Source organism: Garra rufa, chromosome 10, assembly GCF_049309525.1.
Source record: "Garra rufa chromosome 10, GarRuf1.0, whole genome shotgun sequence".
NCBI classification, from domain to species: Eukaryota; Metazoa; Chordata; class Actinopteri; order Cypriniformes; family Cyprinidae; genus Garra; species Garra rufa.
Genome location: NC_133370.1, coordinates 6,879,122 through 6,900,759, shown reverse-complemented (window position 1 = coordinate 6,900,759; position 21,638 = coordinate 6,879,122). Strand labels below are relative to the sequence as shown.

The 21,638-nt window shown below is 30.7% G+C and overlaps 1 protein-coding gene across 1 annotated transcript in view; it reads right to left on the bottom strand.

Annotated features, from left to right (window-relative positions):
• tle2c (TLE family member 2, transcriptional corepressor c) overlaps positions 1–21,638 on the bottom strand; it is a 31,611-nt gene extending 9,973 nt beyond the window's left edge. Inside the window, exons 1-7 of the mRNA XM_073848525.1 lie at positions 21,331–21,638; positions 9,210–9,310; positions 8,129–8,192; positions 6,452–6,496; positions 2,650–2,712; positions 2,075–2,187; positions 185–212 (exon numbers count right to left, since the gene is read on the bottom strand). Of these exons, the coding sequence (XP_073704626.1) occupies positions 185–212; positions 2,075–2,187; positions 2,650–2,712; positions 6,452–6,496; positions 8,129–8,192; positions 9,210–9,310; positions 21,331–21,369 (453 nt within the window). The 5' untranslated portion in view covers positions 21,370–21,638. The remainder of the gene's footprint in view (positions 1–184; positions 213–2,074; positions 2,188–2,649; positions 2,713–6,451; positions 6,497–8,128; positions 8,193–9,209; positions 9,311–21,330) is intronic.

Below are 21,638 nucleotides of genomic sequence, written 5' to 3'. Positions count from 1 at the left end.
AGTCAGTAATTTCTATCTTTTGCTGTAGTGTGTCAGCAGGAAATATCAGTTTACATTTCCAAATATTCATTTTGCCATTAATTGTAATAATCCAGTGAGATTTTGATTGCACCAGGAGTCTGACATCAGCCAGTGCTCCACACAGAGATCTGATCTCATCATCATCCAGTCTGTCTGGAGTCACATGAAGAGACAGAGCAAACTGAGACAGACTACATCAAGAAGAACTGGCAACATCTCCAAGATGCTTTAAGAGACCTATCTACAAAGCTACCTGAAAAATATGTGCAAGTGCACCTAGGGCGAAAGCTGCTTTAAACACAAAGGATGGTCACACCAAATGTTGATTTCATTTAGAAAAAGTTAATTGATTAATATCTATTTATGACACTATTTTTGACAGCATCCTCATTTTACAGCGTTTTTACACAAGTGCCTAAAACTTTTAAGAGTACTGTAGCTTTGCAGGTAGGTTTCTTGAAGCATCTTGGAGACGTTGCCACAGTTTTTCTGGATTTAGTCTGTCTCAGTTTGATCTGTTTCTTTATGTCATTCCAGACAGACTGGATGATGATGAGATCAGATCTCTGTGTGACTCCTTGTGCAAACAAAAATCTTACATGGCAAAATAATATTTTGAAATGTAAACTGATTTGTCCTACTAAAACACTATAGGAAAAGATAGAAATAACTGATTTAAAACCATTTTTTGTTAGTGAAAATACTAGTGGCCTAAGACTTTTGCACAGTACTGTATGTCTGTTTTTCTGTGTTTCTATATCTACATATATATATCTATGGTCTCAAGCATAATTAATTATAAAATATAATAAAAATGAGAATGATCGCGTTTTCTTTTATATATTTTAAGTACAATTCAGAATAAGTATGTTGTTTAATTTTTACATAAATATATCTGTTACTCTGAATGAACGAATAGAAATTTGACCCATATTGACCCATAGTTTTATTTATTGATAATTTGAACTAGCTTTTATTTTTATATTTAGTTTTTTATTTACTTTTATTTAAAGTTTTTGTAATTTTTTTTTTAAACATTTGTGTCCCTTTGGCTATTTTTTAGTATATCTATTTTTAGTATATATAGTATTAATAATAGTTTTATAATTGATTTTTATTTCAATTTTAGTTATTTTAGTACATCAACATAAATGAAAATAAACTAAAACTAAATGAAAATAAGAAGTGTTTCTATGAGAACAAGTTTACTTTTTTTTTTTAATTATCTTATTTCATTTTTTTTATTCAAGTACACTACCAGTCAAAAGATTTTTTATGTTTTTTTAAAGAAATATCTTCCGCTCACCAAGCCTGCATTTATTTGATCCAAAATACAGCAAAAACAGTACAATTTTGAAATATTTATGCAATTTAAAATAATAATTTTTCAATTTAAATATATTTTAAAATGTAATTTATTCCTGTGATTTCAAAGCTGAGTTTTTAGCATCATTACTCCAGTCACATGACCCTTCAGAAATCATTCTAATATTCTGATTTGCTGCTTAAAAAACATTTATTATTATTATTAAATTGTATGTCCAGGTTTCTTTAATAAATAGAACGTAAGCATTTATCTGAAATAAAAATATTTGTAACATTATAAATGTCTTTATCATCACTTTTGATCAATTTAAAGCATCCTCGCTAAACACAAGTATTAATTTCTATAATTTCTTTCCCCCCCAAAAATAAAAATAAAAACTCTTGACTCCAAGCTTTTGAATGGTATAGTGTATAATGTTACAAACGCTTTTTTAATTTCAGATAAATGGGTCTTTGGATCTTTCTATTCATCAAAGAATCCAGAAAAAAATATACTCAACTGTTTTACATATTGATAATAATAATAATGAAAAAATGTTTCTTGAGAATGCTTTCTGAAGGATCATGTGACACTAAAGACTGGACTAATAATGCTGGAATTTTAGATTTGATCACAGGAATAAATTACATTTTAAAATATATTCAAATAGAAAACAGTTATTTTAAATAGTAAAAATATTTTAAAATTTCACTGTTTTTCTGTACTCTGGATCAAATAAATGCAGGCTTGGTGAGCAGAAGAGACATGAAGGATAACAGACTCACCCCGATGATAGCGTTGAGCTCGGCCATGCTGACGTGTTTGGATCTTTCCACTGCTTGAGCCACCTGATGCTGATGCTGCAAGAATACAAATTCACACATGCACCATCACACATGAAGCATGAATAAAACAAACCAGCTAATAGAGAAGATATTCAAAGATCAAGACCAAACATGCAAAACTACACCCGAGGCGAAACCTGCAACACGACAGCACCTTTCATCGTGAAAAACCACAAACAAAGCAGAAGTGCATGTGCCACGAACAGCAGGTCAACTGAAAAGAGTTGTTGTTGTCTCTGTGGCAGGCCTGCTGTTCCCAGAGGGCGTTACGATTACAAAATAACCAAATCCACTCAGCGTGGCTTAGAAAAGAACAGTATGAAATATTGATCCAGGAAAGAGGTGGGCGATTGGAAGCTCTCTGTTGATGACCACCTTTGCTGTAAATAATTCATGTGTAAATAGCCCGCGGGGGGAGAGCAGCTCAGAGAGGGTGTGTGTGTGTGTGTGTGTGTGTGTGTGTGCGTGTTTGCTCACCTCTTGGGATAGCAGTGGAATGATCTGAGTGCATATAGCACTGAGCCGCTTTACAATCTCTGCCTGCAGAAAACAAACACACACAAATTCCCATCAAACAGCAGACGGCGTACTAAAGAAAACAGGCAGGATAAATGAGGTTTATTGGATTGTTTCTTGAACAGTAGCTAATGCGTAAGTATGCGCTGTTTGTTCAGGAGCATTTTCATATTATAGATTTGATAATTATATGTTGAGTAATCTTTCATACCCTGTGTCTGAAACACTGATGTATAGATCAGTGGTTTGATAGCTTAATAAAATTTGGTTAAAGTCTGGTCTGCTGCAGTTTGCATATTATTAACAAAAACGTTATATTCATCATCAAAACTTGCATGGCATTTTAGTCAAAGTAAAAGAAAAAGCTATTAGAAACTTAAAATTATGAATTGTGAGTATAAATATGTATAAATAAAATATGAATTACGAGTTAAAAATTGTTTATAAAATGATTTAAAATAATTAAAAACGATAAGCAAGAGATAGAACAATAGATGGAATGATAGAACGACAGATAGAATTATATGAAAGATCAACAATAAAACAATGAGCGATAGAACGAAAGAATAGAATGAGAAAACGATAAATGATAGAACAATAGATAGAATGACAGATTAAAAGATAGAACAAAAAACAATGAGCGATAGATAGAACGATAGAATAATAGAACAAAGGATAGAATGATAAAACAACAAACGATAGAACAGTAGATAAAACTACAGAATGAAAGAAACGATGAGTGATAAATAGAACAATAGATAGAATGATAAAATAGATAGAATGAATGACAGAACAAGAGATAGATAGAATGACAGAATGAGAGACAGAATGATAAAACTGAGCGATAGATAGAACGATAGAATAAATAAAACGAACAATAGCACAAGAGATAGATAGAAGGACAGAATAAAAGATTGAAAGATAGAACGATAAATAATATAGAGAGAATGATAGAGAGAACAATAGAATGATGAGTGTTAGAATGATAGAACGAACGATAGACTGATAGCTAGAGCAATAGATAGAACGACAGAACAACAGAATGATAATATGCTAGAACAATAGATAGAACGACAAAATGAAAGATAGAACGATATATAGATAGAACGACAGAACGATAGAATGTTAAAACGATAAACGATAAAACAGTTGATAAAATGACAGAACAATAGAATGATAAAATTATAGAACAATAGATACAGTAGAACAACAGAACGAAAGATAGAACGAAAAAAGAGCGATAGATAGAACAATAGATAGAATGATAAAACAATAAACAATAGAACAAAAGATAGAACAAAATGATGAGCGATAAATAGAACAATAGAGAACGATAGAACGATGAGTGACAGAACGATAGAACGATAGATAGATAGATAGATAGATAGATAGATAGATAGATAGATAGATAGATAGATAGATAGATAGATACTACAGACCCATAAAATGATGAGCGATAGATAGAACGAGAGACAGAACGCTAAAACGATAGATTGAACGATAAACCAATAGATAGAAAGTTAGATATAACAACAGAACAAATGAAGATAGAAAGAACAACAGAATGAAAGATAAAATGAGCGATAAAATGAGAATGCGCAATAGAACGATGGAATGTTAGAACAATACAATAATAGAACAATAGATAAACGATAGACAAACGTTTAAAACAACAGAACAAATGAAAGAATGCCACAATGATAAAGCAAAACAGACAGAATAATAGAACAATAGAATGGCAGAACGAAAGATAGAATGATAAAACAATAAGCGATAGATAAAAATGATAGAGCAATAGATAAAATCATAGAATAGATAGAACAACAGAACAAACGAAAGAACGACAAAACAGAACAAACGATAGAATTATAAAACGACAGAATGATAGATAGTACAAAAGAACAATGAACAAAAGATGGAACGATAAAACGATGAGAAAGAGAGAACGATAGAACAATAGATGGAATGCTAGAACAATAGATAGATTGATAGAATAGATAGAACAAAAGGACGGTAGAACAACAGAACAAATGAAAGAACGATAGAATGGTAAAACAACAAAATGATAGATAGAACAACAGAATGATGAATGAAGGATGGAATGATAAAACGATGAGCAAGAGATGGAATGATAGAACAATAGAATGAATGATAGAATGACAGAACAAACAAAAGAACAATAAAACAACAGAATAATAAAACGATATGTGAATGATAGAATGATAGAACAATGAGCGATAGATAGAATGTTAGATAAAACAATAAATAGAACGGCAGAACAAAAAACGTTAAAACAGAACAAACGAAAGTAGGATAGCATGATAAAATGATAGTTAGAATGAAAGATAGAATGATAAAACAAGCAATAGATAGAATAACAGAATAATGAATGAAAGATGGAACGGTAAAATGAGCAAGAGAGAACGATAGAACAATAGATAGAACGAAAGAACAAAAGATAGAATAGAATGACAGATAGAATGATAGAACAATAGATAGAACGAAAGAATGATAGAACGACAGAACAAACGAAAGAACGATAGAATGATAGAACAATAGATAGAACGACAGAATGAAACAGAATGATAAAACAAGCGATAGATAGAACAACAGAATAATGAACAAAAGATGGAACGATAAAACGGTGAGCAAGAAATAGAACGATAGAACAATAGATAGAATCAATTATAGAACGGCAGAACAAACGAAAGAACGATAAAACAACAGAACGACAGAATAATAAAACGATAGATAGATAGATAGATAGATAGATAGATAGATAGATAGATAGATAGATAGATAGATAGATAGATAGATAGATAGAACACAAAGGGTCTTTCCTGACTGTCAGAGGTGCTTTTAATACACTACACTCACTCACTCACACACACACACACACACACACACACACACACACACACACACACACACACACACACACACACACAGAGAGAGAGAGAGAGCTCACATATGTACACACTCCCATACAGGCTGATCCCACACACTCTGACCCACATACACTCTCAAATCCAGGCATTTCCAACAGATGGCCTGGAAAACGAGGAGAGATGCAGGGGTCTTATCTGGATTAGCCCACTCTAGCGTGTGTGTGTTTGCTCATATCGAGTAGTCAGGCTTAAAACCCGCTTCACAATAAATACCCAACAAAACACTGGAACACTGAGATGCATACAGTACAGATTTGACTACAGCAAAATGTTTTCCACAAAATCAACATATTAGAACGATTTCTGAAGGATCATCTGACACTGAAGACCTGAGTAATGATGCTGAAAATTCAGCTTTGCATCACAAGAATAAATTACATTTTAACATATATTCAAATAGAACACAGTTATTTTAAATTGTAATATTTTTTCACAATATTACAGTTTTTACTGTATTTTTGATCAAATAAATGCAGCCTTGGTGAGCAGAAGAGACTTTTTACAAACTCCAATTCTTTTTTAAATGGATGCAACACCTGAAATTTAATACATAAATGTCTGCTGCTGATATGACGGTTGAGGTTCAATCCCAGCAACTGGAGACTTACTGCAAAAATCCTGTTCCATCCCTAACAAACCCTTGGACATGATCGTCCTTGCAATTAGCGTTTTGTTCATCCAGTGCCATCACTAACCTGCCAAGCAGACCCCATAATTCCCGCACACAAGGACACCTCATACCGTAAAGCTCATTACACAGAGATCATGCTGATCCGTAATGAAATCAGCCTGCAAACGGCACATCAGTCACTCACCTGCTTCTGCATTTCAATGTTCAGCCCGTAAGACATTTCATAATACTGTGGAAGGAAACAAGGGCAGTTCAATTACACCACATAAATCACAATTACATCCACCCATATGACACAAATGCTCTACGTGTGTTACCAGAGGCCAGAAATGACCCATATTCACAGTCAAAGACCTGACACTCATTTCTCTTTTATATTAATGTGTGTAGATCATCATTTGACCAAAGTGATTTATATCCAGTAGTGCATTCAGGGCATGCGTTTAATATTGTTCAAGTGAACTACAGGATCTTAACTCCATCACTTATCATTTTTCAGTACATTTTTGTCTGCTGTTAATCCTTTTAAATAGACTATACACTTTTATAGTCAATCTTTTTTAATGAATTTCAAATAGATATGTGAAATACAATACATTTTTAATTTCTCAATTTTAATTTAAATTCTCAAAATCCTTAAACTTTATAAACACAATGCTCTGTAGTAACCGATTACATGTAATCTCGATTATTTTATCAGATTCCAAAAATGAAGAACTTGTAATTATATTACATTTGTGCACAAATAATTGTAATCAGACTACAGTTTTATTGATTACATTTTATTTATCCAATAGCAATAAATTATTTATATTTTATTGATTGTCCATAATTTTTCTTTTTCATTATTTAAATGAGATTATCATATTTAAATCAATGTGATTGACAAATTAGGTCAAAGTAATCAGAAAGTAGTCTGATTACCAAAACTTTATAATGTAATAGATTACTTTACTAACTTATTAAGTACTTAGAATGATTATTTACATAATATATAATTATTTATTTATAATATATATATATATATATATATATAATTATTAAAAATTTATTACTTAATTATATATAAATATATATAAATATATTTCAAATTTTCTTTAATAATTAAATATAATTAAACAATTATTTATAATAATTATGTACATACATAATATATATTTGTGTGCATATATATAATCAATTAATTACATTACAATTACAATAAGATACTTACTATTTAATTATATCATATTATATTTATAAATTAGTAATAATTAAAAAAAATTATAATTAAATAAAATAAGATTTAATTCTAATAATTCTTTACATTATATATATGTATATATATATATATATATATATATATATATATATATACATACATACATACAGATAATATTTAATTTATTATTTAATATATTATTATAAATAATTAATAATCATTAATTCATTAATTATTAATAATTATAAATATTATTTTTTATATTATACATATATAAATTATAATTATTTATTTCCAATAATTGTTTACATAATATATAATTCTTCAATTATAATTGTTTGATTTTCTATATGATTATTTCTATAATATATAATTATTTAATTATTTATATATATATATATATATATATATATATATATATAATAACTATTATTATTAAATATTTATTATTATAACTTTATGAATTATTATTAATAATAATGAAATAATTATAATTAAATAAAATAATACTTTTTATATTATTTATTTATTCCAAGTTTCCCATTGTGATATATTTTTAGTGTGACTGTATATACTGGCATTACACTGAAAAGCCCATATCAATATCAGCTCAGTCACAGCTGGGCATTATGGGTATATGTTGTTGGATATCACTCTTACCATGATATAATGTCTGTGCATCTCTGTTTTCTCGCTCGCCAACTTCTCACATTCCAGCTTCAAACTGAAAAACAGAAAATGACACACATTGTGAGGTCATGTGACTCTGTGTACAGGTCATGTGACAGCTCTCAGTGGTCAGTTAGGGGCACAAACAAAACCACCTCTAGAATAAATGTGTTTCAGCTACATACATATAGTCAAAGACTATAGAATACCCAAGACATGTCACTCGTGTAGTTTTGAATGGGGAAAAATGCAACGCTCATTATGGCCGCGAAGCCCCACCTTCTTAGTGAAAGAGCCAATCGTTGAATAGTAAAGTCAGCGCATCACTGCAGCTGCCGTTAGAAGTCCCGGTTGCTATAGAAACAGACGTGCGCTCAGTACTGCGCATGCGCACTGGCTCATTCAGCCAGAAAAATAAGCGTTTTTTTAATGCTATTGGAGCACAAGGAACCATATTTATGAGGCAGTTCTTGTCGGAGTTCTTTGGAGATTTAAAATATGAAATTTAATCGTAAGCTTGATGAACAGTTTTGGAGAATTTGATGTTTCCCCATTCAAAGAGATAGGAGCTGCACTTGCCTGCCCGAGTAGCGTTTCAAAGATGGCCGCCGAGTGACATGACTTGCCTTAAAGGGACTTTGATAGTGTATTATTGAAGCAGTTTTCTAATGTACATTAATGTTTACTGTTCTAAAGAAAGATGTTCAGTAGCTTTTGTAATTGCTCCTAATGAGACAATCAGGATTAGCCAGCTAATAGTCTGTATCAGCTAATACATGCGTTTCTAGTCGCTGGAGTGATTTTAGAGCATTACGCTTTGATAATCTCATCAGCTTTGCACAGGTGATCCCGACTGCAGTTCAAAGACGACGTAGATCATTTCTACTGATCTGAATCACAACATAATAAAAGGAAATGTAGATGCAATTACAGAAAATGAAGTAAACAGCAGTAAACATCAAGGAACAAGGGGAGCTTTTTAACATCGGTTTGATTTTAGGAGTCCACTGAGGAGAGTTTGTGTGAATAATATGGCACTGAATGAAGTGAAATGAAGGTCGTGTGTCTGTACCTGTGATACTGGGCCTGGAACAGCTGGAATTCCTCTTTTATATGGTCGAGAGTTTCCAGGACTGTGAATTTCATGCCAGCGTGGCCTGACACCAGCGGAGCCTGAAAACACAAGAGTATTGTGAGGGAAATTAGTCTAAAACAGCCGGTTAACCTTATTATTCATTATTCCTACATTGTAATGGGATTACTTGGCTAATTATTCTGTATGGAGTAATCATGTTAGGTAATCTCAGGAGGACAATAGGAGAGATGGCAAATTGTACTTTCAGTTCTTCATTTAACACACAAGAGACCAAAATTTGAGTCGGCTATTGTTTTCGTTAATACATGTTCCCAGTGTTATTTGGTAGGGCATAAGTATGAATAAAACATTTTGGGTATTTTTATTTAGCACAATATCTCGTATGATTACGCTGTTTGGACTTGCACTATGCCACAAATAAAATAAAATAAAATAAAATAAAAACATGCACTATGCCTTTTCATTACAGTAAAATAACATCAAACAGCAACAAATGAGGTAGTATGGACTTACATACATAAAAAAATAAACGGGAATAAATAAAATGATGCTGTATGCACAACGCCTTCATAAAATAAAATACACTGTATTAACATGCACTATACCTTTTTCATTATAGCTAAATAAAATCATAAACAGCAACAAATAAGGCGGTATGGAAATGCACTATGCATTTATGAATAAAAATAAATAAATAAATAAAATGGCAACATTGTACAAAAAACAGGAATAAATGATGCTGTATGAACTTTCACAATGCCTTAATAAAATAAAATAAACTGCTTTAACGCACTATGCCTTATACATTACATTAAAATAAAATCATAAACGGCAACAAATGAGGCAGTATGGACTTGCACAATGCCTTAAAAATAAAAATAAAAATAAAATAAAATGCTTTAATATGGACTATGCCTATACCAATAAAAATAAATAATTAAATAAACAAACAAAAAAAACAACAAACAAAATGACAACATTGTCCAAAAACGGGAATAAATAATGCTGTATGGTTTTGCACAATGCCTTATGAAATAAAATAAATCATTAAAAAATATTGTAAATAAAATTATAAAAAAGGCAACATTTTACAGACAAAAAAAACTAACAAAAACAAAAAACAAAGATAAATGATCTGTATGGATTTGCTCAATTTCTTAATAAAAAAAGTAAAATTAAATAAAATAAAATAGTATGGGCAGCACAATGCCTTTTGCATTAAAATAAAAAAATAAAATAAAATAAAAATAAAAATAGGGATGAATGATCTGTATGGATTTGCTCAATTTATACAATTTTTTTTTTTTTGTATGTTTTTACATTTTGCATACGACACATTATAGGAAATATCCATAGTAAGACTTTATAATAAAAACCTTTCAAAACCATGGCATTACTATTGAATCATGGCCAAGAATCCACAGTGATTTTTGCTACTACGGCCTTAACAAATAACATTTCAATTTCAATTCATTCACAGATGAAGTATGCATGTATGTGTGCTACCTAGAAGAAAGCAGGTGCAGTCAACATGTGAAATATTGTTGGATGTGAAATTAGCCTTGGCTAACTGAACCTTTACATGCAAGTAACAGCAAAAACAGGAAACTGTCCATTAAATGAAAGTAAAACCTAGTAATCTGATTATAGTAATGCATTATGATGACACACAATCAGTGCAGCGCTGACACACACAGTACAGTTCAAATCAGACTTAATCAAAAACCCCAATACTTCAATATTGCTTATCATTCTTAAGTTACATTCAGACACCTCTCTGTCCTATTGTATTTAATACAAGCAATGCCATTAAGAATTTAAAACGATAAGAAAGGCACTGCGGGAAAAGCCTGCAGCTTGTGTCTATGCCGGCCATAATTCATCACACGCAGTAATGAAAACTATCACAAACAGATGTTTAACTAAACTCATTAAAACATTAAAAAATACCTTTAGGGTAAGTGCAAATACACAATCAAATCCTCTGATAGACACACACACACACACTGTCACTGACCGCACAAAGGAGGCTTCATTGCATGAGTAAAGAGACACTTTATATGGCCCTGCCGTTCACAATAAAAGCTTTGTTTAATCAGCTTTATCAAAAACACGAGACTGACCGCAAGCACATATTCAATATTCACCTTGATACGACCCCTGATAGAAGACAGACCATCACTAATGGCTAACAGCACGTCTTATAATCTACGACAACACTTGTCTGTTAGACAATAATGATCTACAGACTTCCACTATGCCTTTTACATTCAAATTACAATTAAAAAAAATAGCATTTTGTCTAAAAAATTGGCATTTTGACAATGTCACGAAATTACTCTGTATGTACTTGCACTATGCCTTTTACATAAAAAGTAAAAATAATGATAAGAAAAGAAAAGGCCAACAGTGCTGTATGGACTTCTGTATTCTGACTTTTACAGTAAAAATAAAATAAAATTACATTTTGTCTGGTAGACAATGCCAACAAATGATACAGTTTGGACTTGGACTATGCCTTTTACATGAAATAAAATAAAATATAAAGAATAAAATAAAATAAAATGACATTTTATCTGTTAGACAGTGCCAAAAAATGTATGCTTTTTACATTTAAAATAAAATAAAATAAAAAATTACATTTTGTCTGTTAGACAGTGCCAACTAATTATGCTGTACAGACATGCCATTTACAATAATAAAAAAATAAAATAAAATAAAACTGTTAGACAGTGCCAACAAATGATATTCTATGGACTTGCAGTATGCTTTTTACATTCAAAAATAAAATACAATAAAATTAAATAGTTAGAAAAGGCCAACAAATGATGCTGTATGGACTTGGACTATGCCTATTATGAAATAAAATAAATTTAAATTAAATTAAATTAAATTAAATTAAATTAAAAAGTGACATTTAGACAGTGTCAAAAAAGTATGCTTTTTACATTTAAAATAAAATAAAATAAAAAAATACATTTTGTCTGTTGAACAGTGCCAACAAAGTATGCTGTATAGACTGGGACTTTGCCTTTTACAATAATAAAAAAATAATTATAAAATAAAATAAAATAAAATAAAATAAAATGTTAAACAGTGCCAACAAATGATACTGCATGGACTTGCAGTATGCTTTTTACATTAAAAATAAAATAAAATAGTTAGACAATGCCAACAAATGATGCTGTATGGACTTGGACTATGCCTTTTACATTACATTACATAAAATAAAATAAAATTTTAAATATTAATTTTTGATATTTTTCTCTTAGTGCCAAAAAAGTATGCTTTTTACATTTAAAATAAAATAAAACCATTTTGTCTGTAAGACAGTGCCAACAAATTATGTTGTATGGACTTGAACTTTGCTTTTTACATTAAAAATAAAACAAAACAAAATAAACTAAAAATGTTAGACAATGCCAACAATGCTGTGTGGACTTGCATTATGACTTTTACATAAAAAATTCAATAAAATAAACAGCATTTTGTCTGTTAGACAACGCCAACAAATGACACTGTATGGATAAAAACAAAATAAAATAAAATAATAAAATAAAATAAAATAAAATCATTTTGTCTGTTAGACAGTGCCAACAAATTATGCTGTATGGACTTGAACTTTGCCTTTTACATTAAAAATAAAATAAATAAACAATAAAATAAAATAAATAATAAAAACATTCAATCAAAATAAAATAAATAACATTTTGTCTGTTAGACCTTGCCAACAAAAATGATTTACTGACTATTGCACTTTTGCATTTTTTTCAGTTTGACAATGCCAAACAATGTATGGGCTTGCACAAATCAAATAACATTTTGTCTGTTCGACCTTGCCATCAAAAATGACTTGCACTTTTGCATCAAAGTAAAATAAAATAACTAGTTCATTAGTCTGTTATAAACTAATTAGTTGGTTGGACGTGCCAAAATGATTATTTGCGGACTATGCATTTTGCATCAATATAACAAATGATGCACTGAAAGATATATATGCACGGTGGGATATGGTAAAGAGCAGATATTCAGAGGAATCGAGGCTTTGGTTGGGAAACAAGAGGGCGTTGAGAGCCGAGTACAGCAGGACAGAGCCATGAATTGTCACACAGACTGTTCCTCTCACACCAGCCCTGAAAGAACGCAGTCATCTATCTCACACTGTTTACTGTGCAGGGCACTTTCAGACAAGAGATAGAGACGCAGAGGGGAGGGAGGAAATCACAGAGCCGTGAATAACCGTAGGCTGCTGAAATATTCAGCACATGTGGCACAAATACAAGAGCAGAAACAGCCGTGTGTGTGCAAACGACACATGAACCTGCTGCGTTCCCAATCGACGCTTCCTGTGCGGATTGCTGCTATTGGCAAAAACAGAGCTGTTCAGAAGAGGAAAAAACCAAGCACATCTGTTCGGAGTGATCGTCTCATTCCAGGAGACTGCATCCGTACTGTACATCAGCTCTGATGAGCAGCTTGTTAAGGCCTCGATACACAATACTGCTCTGATGAGAACTGACACCATGCACCGCCGCCTCTAGCGCACGCACACACACACACACACACACACACACACACACACACACACACACACACACACACACACACACAAACACACACACACACACACACACACACACACACAAACACACACACACAGCCGCTGCACTTCAGCTGTTTATTAGGGCTGTTCATTTTACATCTTCATCTGACACCATTAATTAGCAAAAAATAACAAAACTTTATGCAAACATAAAGTGGCCTCCAAGATGTAGATGAGTTTGTTTCTTAATCAGAAAAGATTTGGAGAAATGTAGCATTGCATCATTTGCCATCACCTTTAGCTAATACCTGTTAGGTGAATTTACATGAAAAAAAAATCAGTGACATTCAAAATGTAGATGGGTTTGTTTCTTCCTCTAAATATTTAAAGAAATGTAGCATTGCATCATTTGCTCACCGATGGATCCTCTGCAGTGAATGGGTGCCGTCAGAATGAGAGTCTAAACAGCTGATAAAAGTAATCCACACAACTCCAGTCTACCAATTAACACCTACTGAAGCGAAAAGCTGCATGTTCTCAAGTTAAAAACGTCTTGATGGATTTGTTTCTTACAAATACGCAGTTTTTGGACTCTAATTCTGACGGCACCCATTCACGACAGACGAGCTATTAGTGAGCAAGTGATCCTTTAGCTAATAACTGTTAGGTAAATTTACATGAGAAAAAAATCAGTGACATTCAAAATGAAGATTGGTTTGTTTCTTCATCTAAATATTTAAAGAAATGTAGCAGTGCATCACTTGCTCACCAATGGATCCTCTGCAGTGAATGGGTGCCGTCAGAATGAGAGTCTAAACAGCTGATAAAAGTAATCCACACAACTCCAGTCTATCAATTAACACCTACTGAAGCGAAAAGCTGAATGTTATCAAGTTAAAAAAGTCTTGATGGATTTGTTTCTTACAAACACGCAGTTTTTCCTCTGCAGTGAATGGGTGCCGTCAGAATGAGAGTCCAAACAGCTGATAAAAACATCACAATAATCCACAGCACTCCTGTCCATCTTGTGAAGCGAAAGCTGCATGTTCTCAAGTTAAAATGTCTTGATGGATTTGTTTCTTACAAACACACAGTTTTTGGACTCTAATTCTGACGGCACCCATTCACTGCAGAGGATCTACTTGTAAGCAAGTGATGCTTTAGCTAAAATATAATACCGGTTCGGTGAATTTACAAGAGAAAAAAATCAGTGACATTCAAAATGTAGATGGGTTTGTTTCTTCATCTAAATATTTAAAGCAATGTAGCATTCCATCACTTGCTCACCAATGGATCCTCTGCAGTGAATGGGTGCCGTCAGAATGAGAGTCCAAACAGCTGATAAAAACCTCACAATAATCCACAAGTAATCCACACCACTCTTGTCCCATCTTGTGAAGAGAAAAGCTGTGTGTTTGTAAGAAACAAATCCATCATTAAGACGTTTTTACAGAGTCCTCTATCTATAATATTGCTTTCTCCAGTGAAAAAGTCCTCTTGTCTGAATCAGGAGAGAAATATGCACAAAATCAAACACTGTTTACAAGAGTAAACAGTGCAAAACAACAAATATGTGAGTGGATTTTGATGTGAGAGACAACAGAGGATGGACTTTTTCCATGAAGGAAGCATTTTTATGGATTATGGACTCTTAATGTCTTATTTATGGATTTGTTTCTTACAAACATGCAGGTTTATTCTCCACAAGATGTTAACTGATGGACTGGAGTGGTGTGGATTACTTGTGGATTATTGCAATGTTATTTTTCAGATGTTTGGACTCTCTTTCTGACGGCACCCATTCATTTTTGCAATTTCTGCAGTCACAGCATGGGATATGTTTCATCAAGCCACTTTTACTGAGAGCTGACGGCACAGAATGAGTGCATTTTTAAAGTTGACACAGTAAGTCAGTATCTTGAAAACTGTGTTAATGGTGCGAGACTGTTAGACATGACAAAACAGCCAAATCAGTCCATCCAACCCATGTGTACACAATTAAAAATAGCACGGATTGAATCCAACAATATCCTGTGTAAACAGATCCTCGCTTTGCTATTTGACATCTCAATAGAGAAAAACACTGCCCTGAACTGTAGGTCAATGATGGCTCCAATGGTCTTTATTTGTGGGCTTTTCTCAGCAAATATTGACATATGTGACTGTCTGTAAAATATTAGTCCAATTTTCTGTATTGATTTTATTTAACAGGTGTGTTATCTATAATGAAATATAGGTAAAATACAATAAATTAATGGAAAAGTTAGTGATTTTTTTGCCAGGACATTGCCAAAAAAATTGTATAGACTTATAGTCTATGCCTTTTGCAATGCAATGCAGTAAAATATTTTTTTTTGCAAAAACCCTAAATTTTTCAATTAATCTCCTTTTTATTTTATTTTGTATATTTAGTCTATTATTTCTGCAATGCAATGCTGTAAACTAAATTAAACTAAACTAAAATAAATGCAAAAAATTTGGGGTTTTCTGCCAGGACACTGCTAAAAAAAATTGTATAGACTATTACTTTTGCAATGAAATGCAATGCTGAAAAATAAATAAATAATGTATATACAAATAAATAAAATAAATGGAAAAATTCCACTGACAAAAAAATTTATTGTATTGTATTGTATTGTAAATAAAATAAAATAAAATTAAATTACATTTCTGAAACAGAGGGAAATAAAAAATTGCATAGACTATTACTTTTGCAATGATATGCTGAAAAATAAATGAATAAATAATATATATAAAAATAAATGTAAAAATTTGGGGTTTTCCGCCAGGACACTTCCAAAAGAAATAGTAAAGTAAAGTAAAGTAGAGTAAAGCAAATAAAATAAAATAAAATAAAATACAATACAATACAATACAATAAAATAATAAAATAAAAAGTAAAATAAAATAAACAAAATACAATAAAATAAAATTGAATAAATAAAATAAAATACAATACAATAAAATAAAAATTTAATTAAATTTAATTAAATTAAAAACAATAAAAATAAATCAATAAAACAATAAAATAAAATTACATAAAATTAAATTTAATTAAATTTAGTTTAAAAAAAGAGGGAAATTAATGGAAAAATTGGGGGTTTTCTGTAAGTTTTTGTAAGTAAATTAATGGAAAAAGTTATCCATTATCCATTTTTCTACTGATTTTTTTTCCAGTGTGCTTATGTTGCTCTATTGAAAAGCGTCTGCTAAATGCAAATATGCATCTAAGAATTAAATTGTTACAGCAAATTAACCAGCAAATCATACTGTAAGTAAGTATATTCAATCTATTATTTTAAAAATGTGCATATAAAACTGGCAGGATGTGATTTTCTGTTAAATGTGTTAGTAGAGCCAGTGTGTTAAAGCCAGATCTGATCATTACCACCATCAACGTAATGATAGTAAATGCAGCACAGATGGTGACTGATACAGGCAACCACACACATATGTACATGCGGATGTCACATATTCACACCGCACCGCTTCTGTGTTAACGCCACACTTGTGTGAACCGGTCACAACTGCACAGACTAAACAGAGTGCAACCGTACGGTTCCCAAACTACAATCACATTCATTTCCTCATGCAGAAATTGATTTTTAAAAATAACATACGAGATCCTCCAAAAGCCAAAGAGCGCAGCAGTGACCATCCACTCTCATGAAGCACTGTGAATGTCATAATCGAGTCTGTGTGTGTGATTTTAAATCCACTTATATATTTGCATATCTATCTATATATTTTTAATAAACCTAATACATTGTTTTTATACTTGACTATTGGTGGGCATTAGTTTCCTGAGCTATTGGTTTACTTTTGAATTGTAAATGCACAGTTTACCTTTGTCTTTTTAATTCATTTTACATAATAATATTTATTTTGCATCCAAAGCAAAGCAAAGACCTGTGTTCAATCTGTGTTTTAAAATGTTTGATTAAAAATTGGAAACAATTCTCAGCTGAGCACTTGAGATAGATTGGGGTAATTGTGGTAACTAAACTAAAAATTAAACCAAAAACATAAAAAAAAATTACTTGAATTTAACTTTTTAGTTAACTTTAAATTAAATTTAATTTAATTTAATTTAAAAAATATATAAAATAATGAAATATAAAATTAAAATAATATAAAATAAAAAATTAAATAAAATTATAAAATAAAATAATAGAAAAAAAAATAATCTTACATATATTTCCAGCTATTTCCGTGAAATTTTACCTTGATGTACAAAAACTGAAATAAAAAATAATAAAAGGTAATAAGACATATTTAAAAGAAAATTAAAATGAAAAAGAGAATAAAAATAAAAACTAATAACCTTGTTAAAAATCTTTGTATGTAATATATTACTCTGTTTTTCCTTCAATAAAAAAAAATTGTAAAAAAAAACCAACTAATTATAATTACTATAAATACAAATAAAAAAAATTATAATCATATCTCAATAATAAAATAACAATAACATTTTCATCTGTGCACTTGTGATCGAATCAGGGTTATTATAATTAACTAAACTTAAACCATTTAAACAGTTTAGCTACTTGAAATATAATAAAATAAATGCCAAATAAAATATATAAAAATATATTATATATTTTTTTTCCAGCTACAAAATACTAAACCTTTAACTAAAATAAAATGCAAATTAGAAAAAAAAACGAACTCAAAGTAGAAATAAAATAAAAAAACAAAATAGAAAAATATCAGAATATCAAAAAACAACTATATCTATAAAATATCTATACTAAACGATACTAAAATACCAGTAACAAAAATATTTTTTTCCAATGCAAAATTTTGTTTAGTTGAACTTGATACACTAAAACATAAAACAAACAAATTAAATGTAACAAAATATATAAATAAAAAATTAAACAAAAATAAAAACTAATGAAACTAACAAAAATGCACAACAAAATTATTAAACATTAATAAAATAAAACAAAAAATAAAAACAAATTTAAAATGTTAATACAAAACTGTAATAGTACCTCAATGATACTAAAAGGACACTGTTGCAGACCAAATATGTTAATAACAATAAATTAACACTAGACATCCAGCACACAAATTCAATTAAAAATCTGTTTTAAAAAATGAATGTAACATAACGACACAAATTACTAAAACATATATTAAAATAAAAACATAAGATCTAAAAAAAACAGCATCTGAATGGTTGGGATCACAGAGGCATGAGCGTCCTGTATCAGATCTGATAGGGTTTTGAGAGCAGAAAGAAGCTGCCCACTGGAGTCAGATCATCAGCGGCCCAGCAGGCAACAGCACACAAAGTCATTATATATCACCACAAACTGTCCACTAAACACACAGATGCAAAAACAGCCCACACTAACTAACTCAACCACATTTGCACACTCTGTAAAGGTCATTCATTATGCACACGAAAATTCCTCACTTTAAAGCTAATGCATGTTACCACAAAACTGGGTCTCCATGGGCCTGTAATAACATGCCATCATAGCAAAGGTAGCTTTGAAGTGCAGCTCAGTGTGTGTGTGTGTGTGTGGTATCGTGTTGCCCAGTGACGATGATGGAACATGACATTTGCAGTGGAGAGTGGGGTGGCCTGGATCCATATGTAGCAACATGCAGCAATAACTCGAACAAACCATTCATTCACCCGTCCATCCATCTGTCCATCCCTCCGCAGCACACAGCAAACTCAAGCCACAAATCTCTGCCTGTGTTCATGAATGTCCTTCTACTGTATTTCTGCTTTGAATAATGCATCATTCCTCTTTTGCACATGAACAGCTGCCCATCTAACTCTCACAACTCAAGTGTTTTATCGACTTTTTAATAAACAATACCACTGAAAAACTAAAAATGAGTTTAAAAATATGTGCATATATTTTTATTTACATTTATTTATTTTACATTTATTTTAAATGTTTAATGTAAATATTTAGTATATATAATATACTAATATATATATAAAATTGTTGTATTTATTTGATGTAAACATTGTTTTATTTTAATATTTTACATATATTTATATATAAGATATAAATATGTTTTATTTGTGTGTATATATATATCATTTAATATCAATATTTATATTTATAGTAATATAAGTAGTTAAAAAGACATTTTTAAATGTATTTATTTGATGTAAACATTGTGTTTTGTAATTTTTATATTTTACATAAATTTATATAAACATTATATATCTTTTTTAAATATTAGTGTGTGTGTGTGTGTGTGTGTGTGTATATATATAAATATATATACATATGTTTTTACAACTTATACAATAACTATATATATATATACACACACAATAAAAATCTAATTAAAAATTAAATTCATAAAAGTGGTTAAAAGGTCATTTTAATTTGATATTAAAATATACATTGCACTTATTTAATGAATATATTGTTTTAATTATTTTTTACATATATATATATATAGTATATATTTATGTAAAAAATTAATTAAAAAAATTACACATACATATATACATACACACACAATCAAAAATAATTACAAATTAAAATAATTATTTATAAATTAGAAAAATTATTTTTTATTATTTAAGCCTATACAATTATATATATATATATATATATATATATATATATATATATTATTAACTAAAATCATTAAAATATATACACATACATACACGTGCACACACACAATAAAAAATAATACAAAATTAAATTAATTATTTCATAAAAGTAGTTAATAGGATATTTTTAATTTGATATTAAAATAACAATTGCATTTATTTAATGAAAACATTGTTTTAATTATTTTTTTACATATATATATATATATATATATATACACACACACACACACACACACACACACACACACACACACACACACACACAATAATTACAAATTAAATTGATTATTTCATAAAATAGAATAATAATATAATAAATAATAATTATTTTTTATTATTTATTTATTTATTTATTTATTATTTAATAATTAGTATTATTATGTAGAAGAATTATACCTGTTCCAATTAACATTTGTGCGTGTACTTATATTTATGTGTGTGTGCTTTTTATAATTGTGTTTAAATGTGTGTGGCTTGAGAAGAAGGGCTTCCCCTGCTAAATTGTGGTTCCTTTTGAGGTTTCTATATTGTAGATTAATGTAGATATACATGTCAAATGCAGTAATATATTCAAATAACATAAGCTATGTGTGTGATATACAATAACAATACATATTTACATATAAATATATAATTAAAATAATAGTAAAAAGTGTAGTAAAACTGTGGACGCAGAACAGAACCACGTACAATCTAAAAAAACGTAGGCTGTTCAATAATAAGCTCATTTATATATTTATCTTACGGTAACTGTAACGGGACTCCAGGCCTGTGTGTTTACTTCGCCCGCGCATCAATCATTGAACCCATAACGCTGTAATTAACTCTTCATCGTGACCTTAACCCTGACCCTAACACCAAACATAATGCACATTAAAAAGGGCCCCAGTGCGCAACTCAACGATCCGCCAGAGAAGATCTGGAAAGGAAAGTTCGTTAGGCTGTTGTACCTGGGGTCTTCCGTGCGGATACATGGTTCTGGAGGTCATCCACGGGGATCTCGATGGTCAGGACCGAGTCCGGAATCACCGTCCGACACCGAACCCCCCCCACCCCCTCCCCGCGTCCGCTGCGTAAATCAAGGTTCGCTCCTCCGCGCTCCGAACGTTCTCGAGTAGCCAAAGAATTACAAGGTATCCGATGAAAAGTTTAAAAACGTTCTATTCGCCTGGATCAAACGCTCTTCCTCTTTATGACGCACAGTTACGCCGCGCTACAATGTAACAAGATCATCCTGTGCGGGGCGCGTGCACGCTGA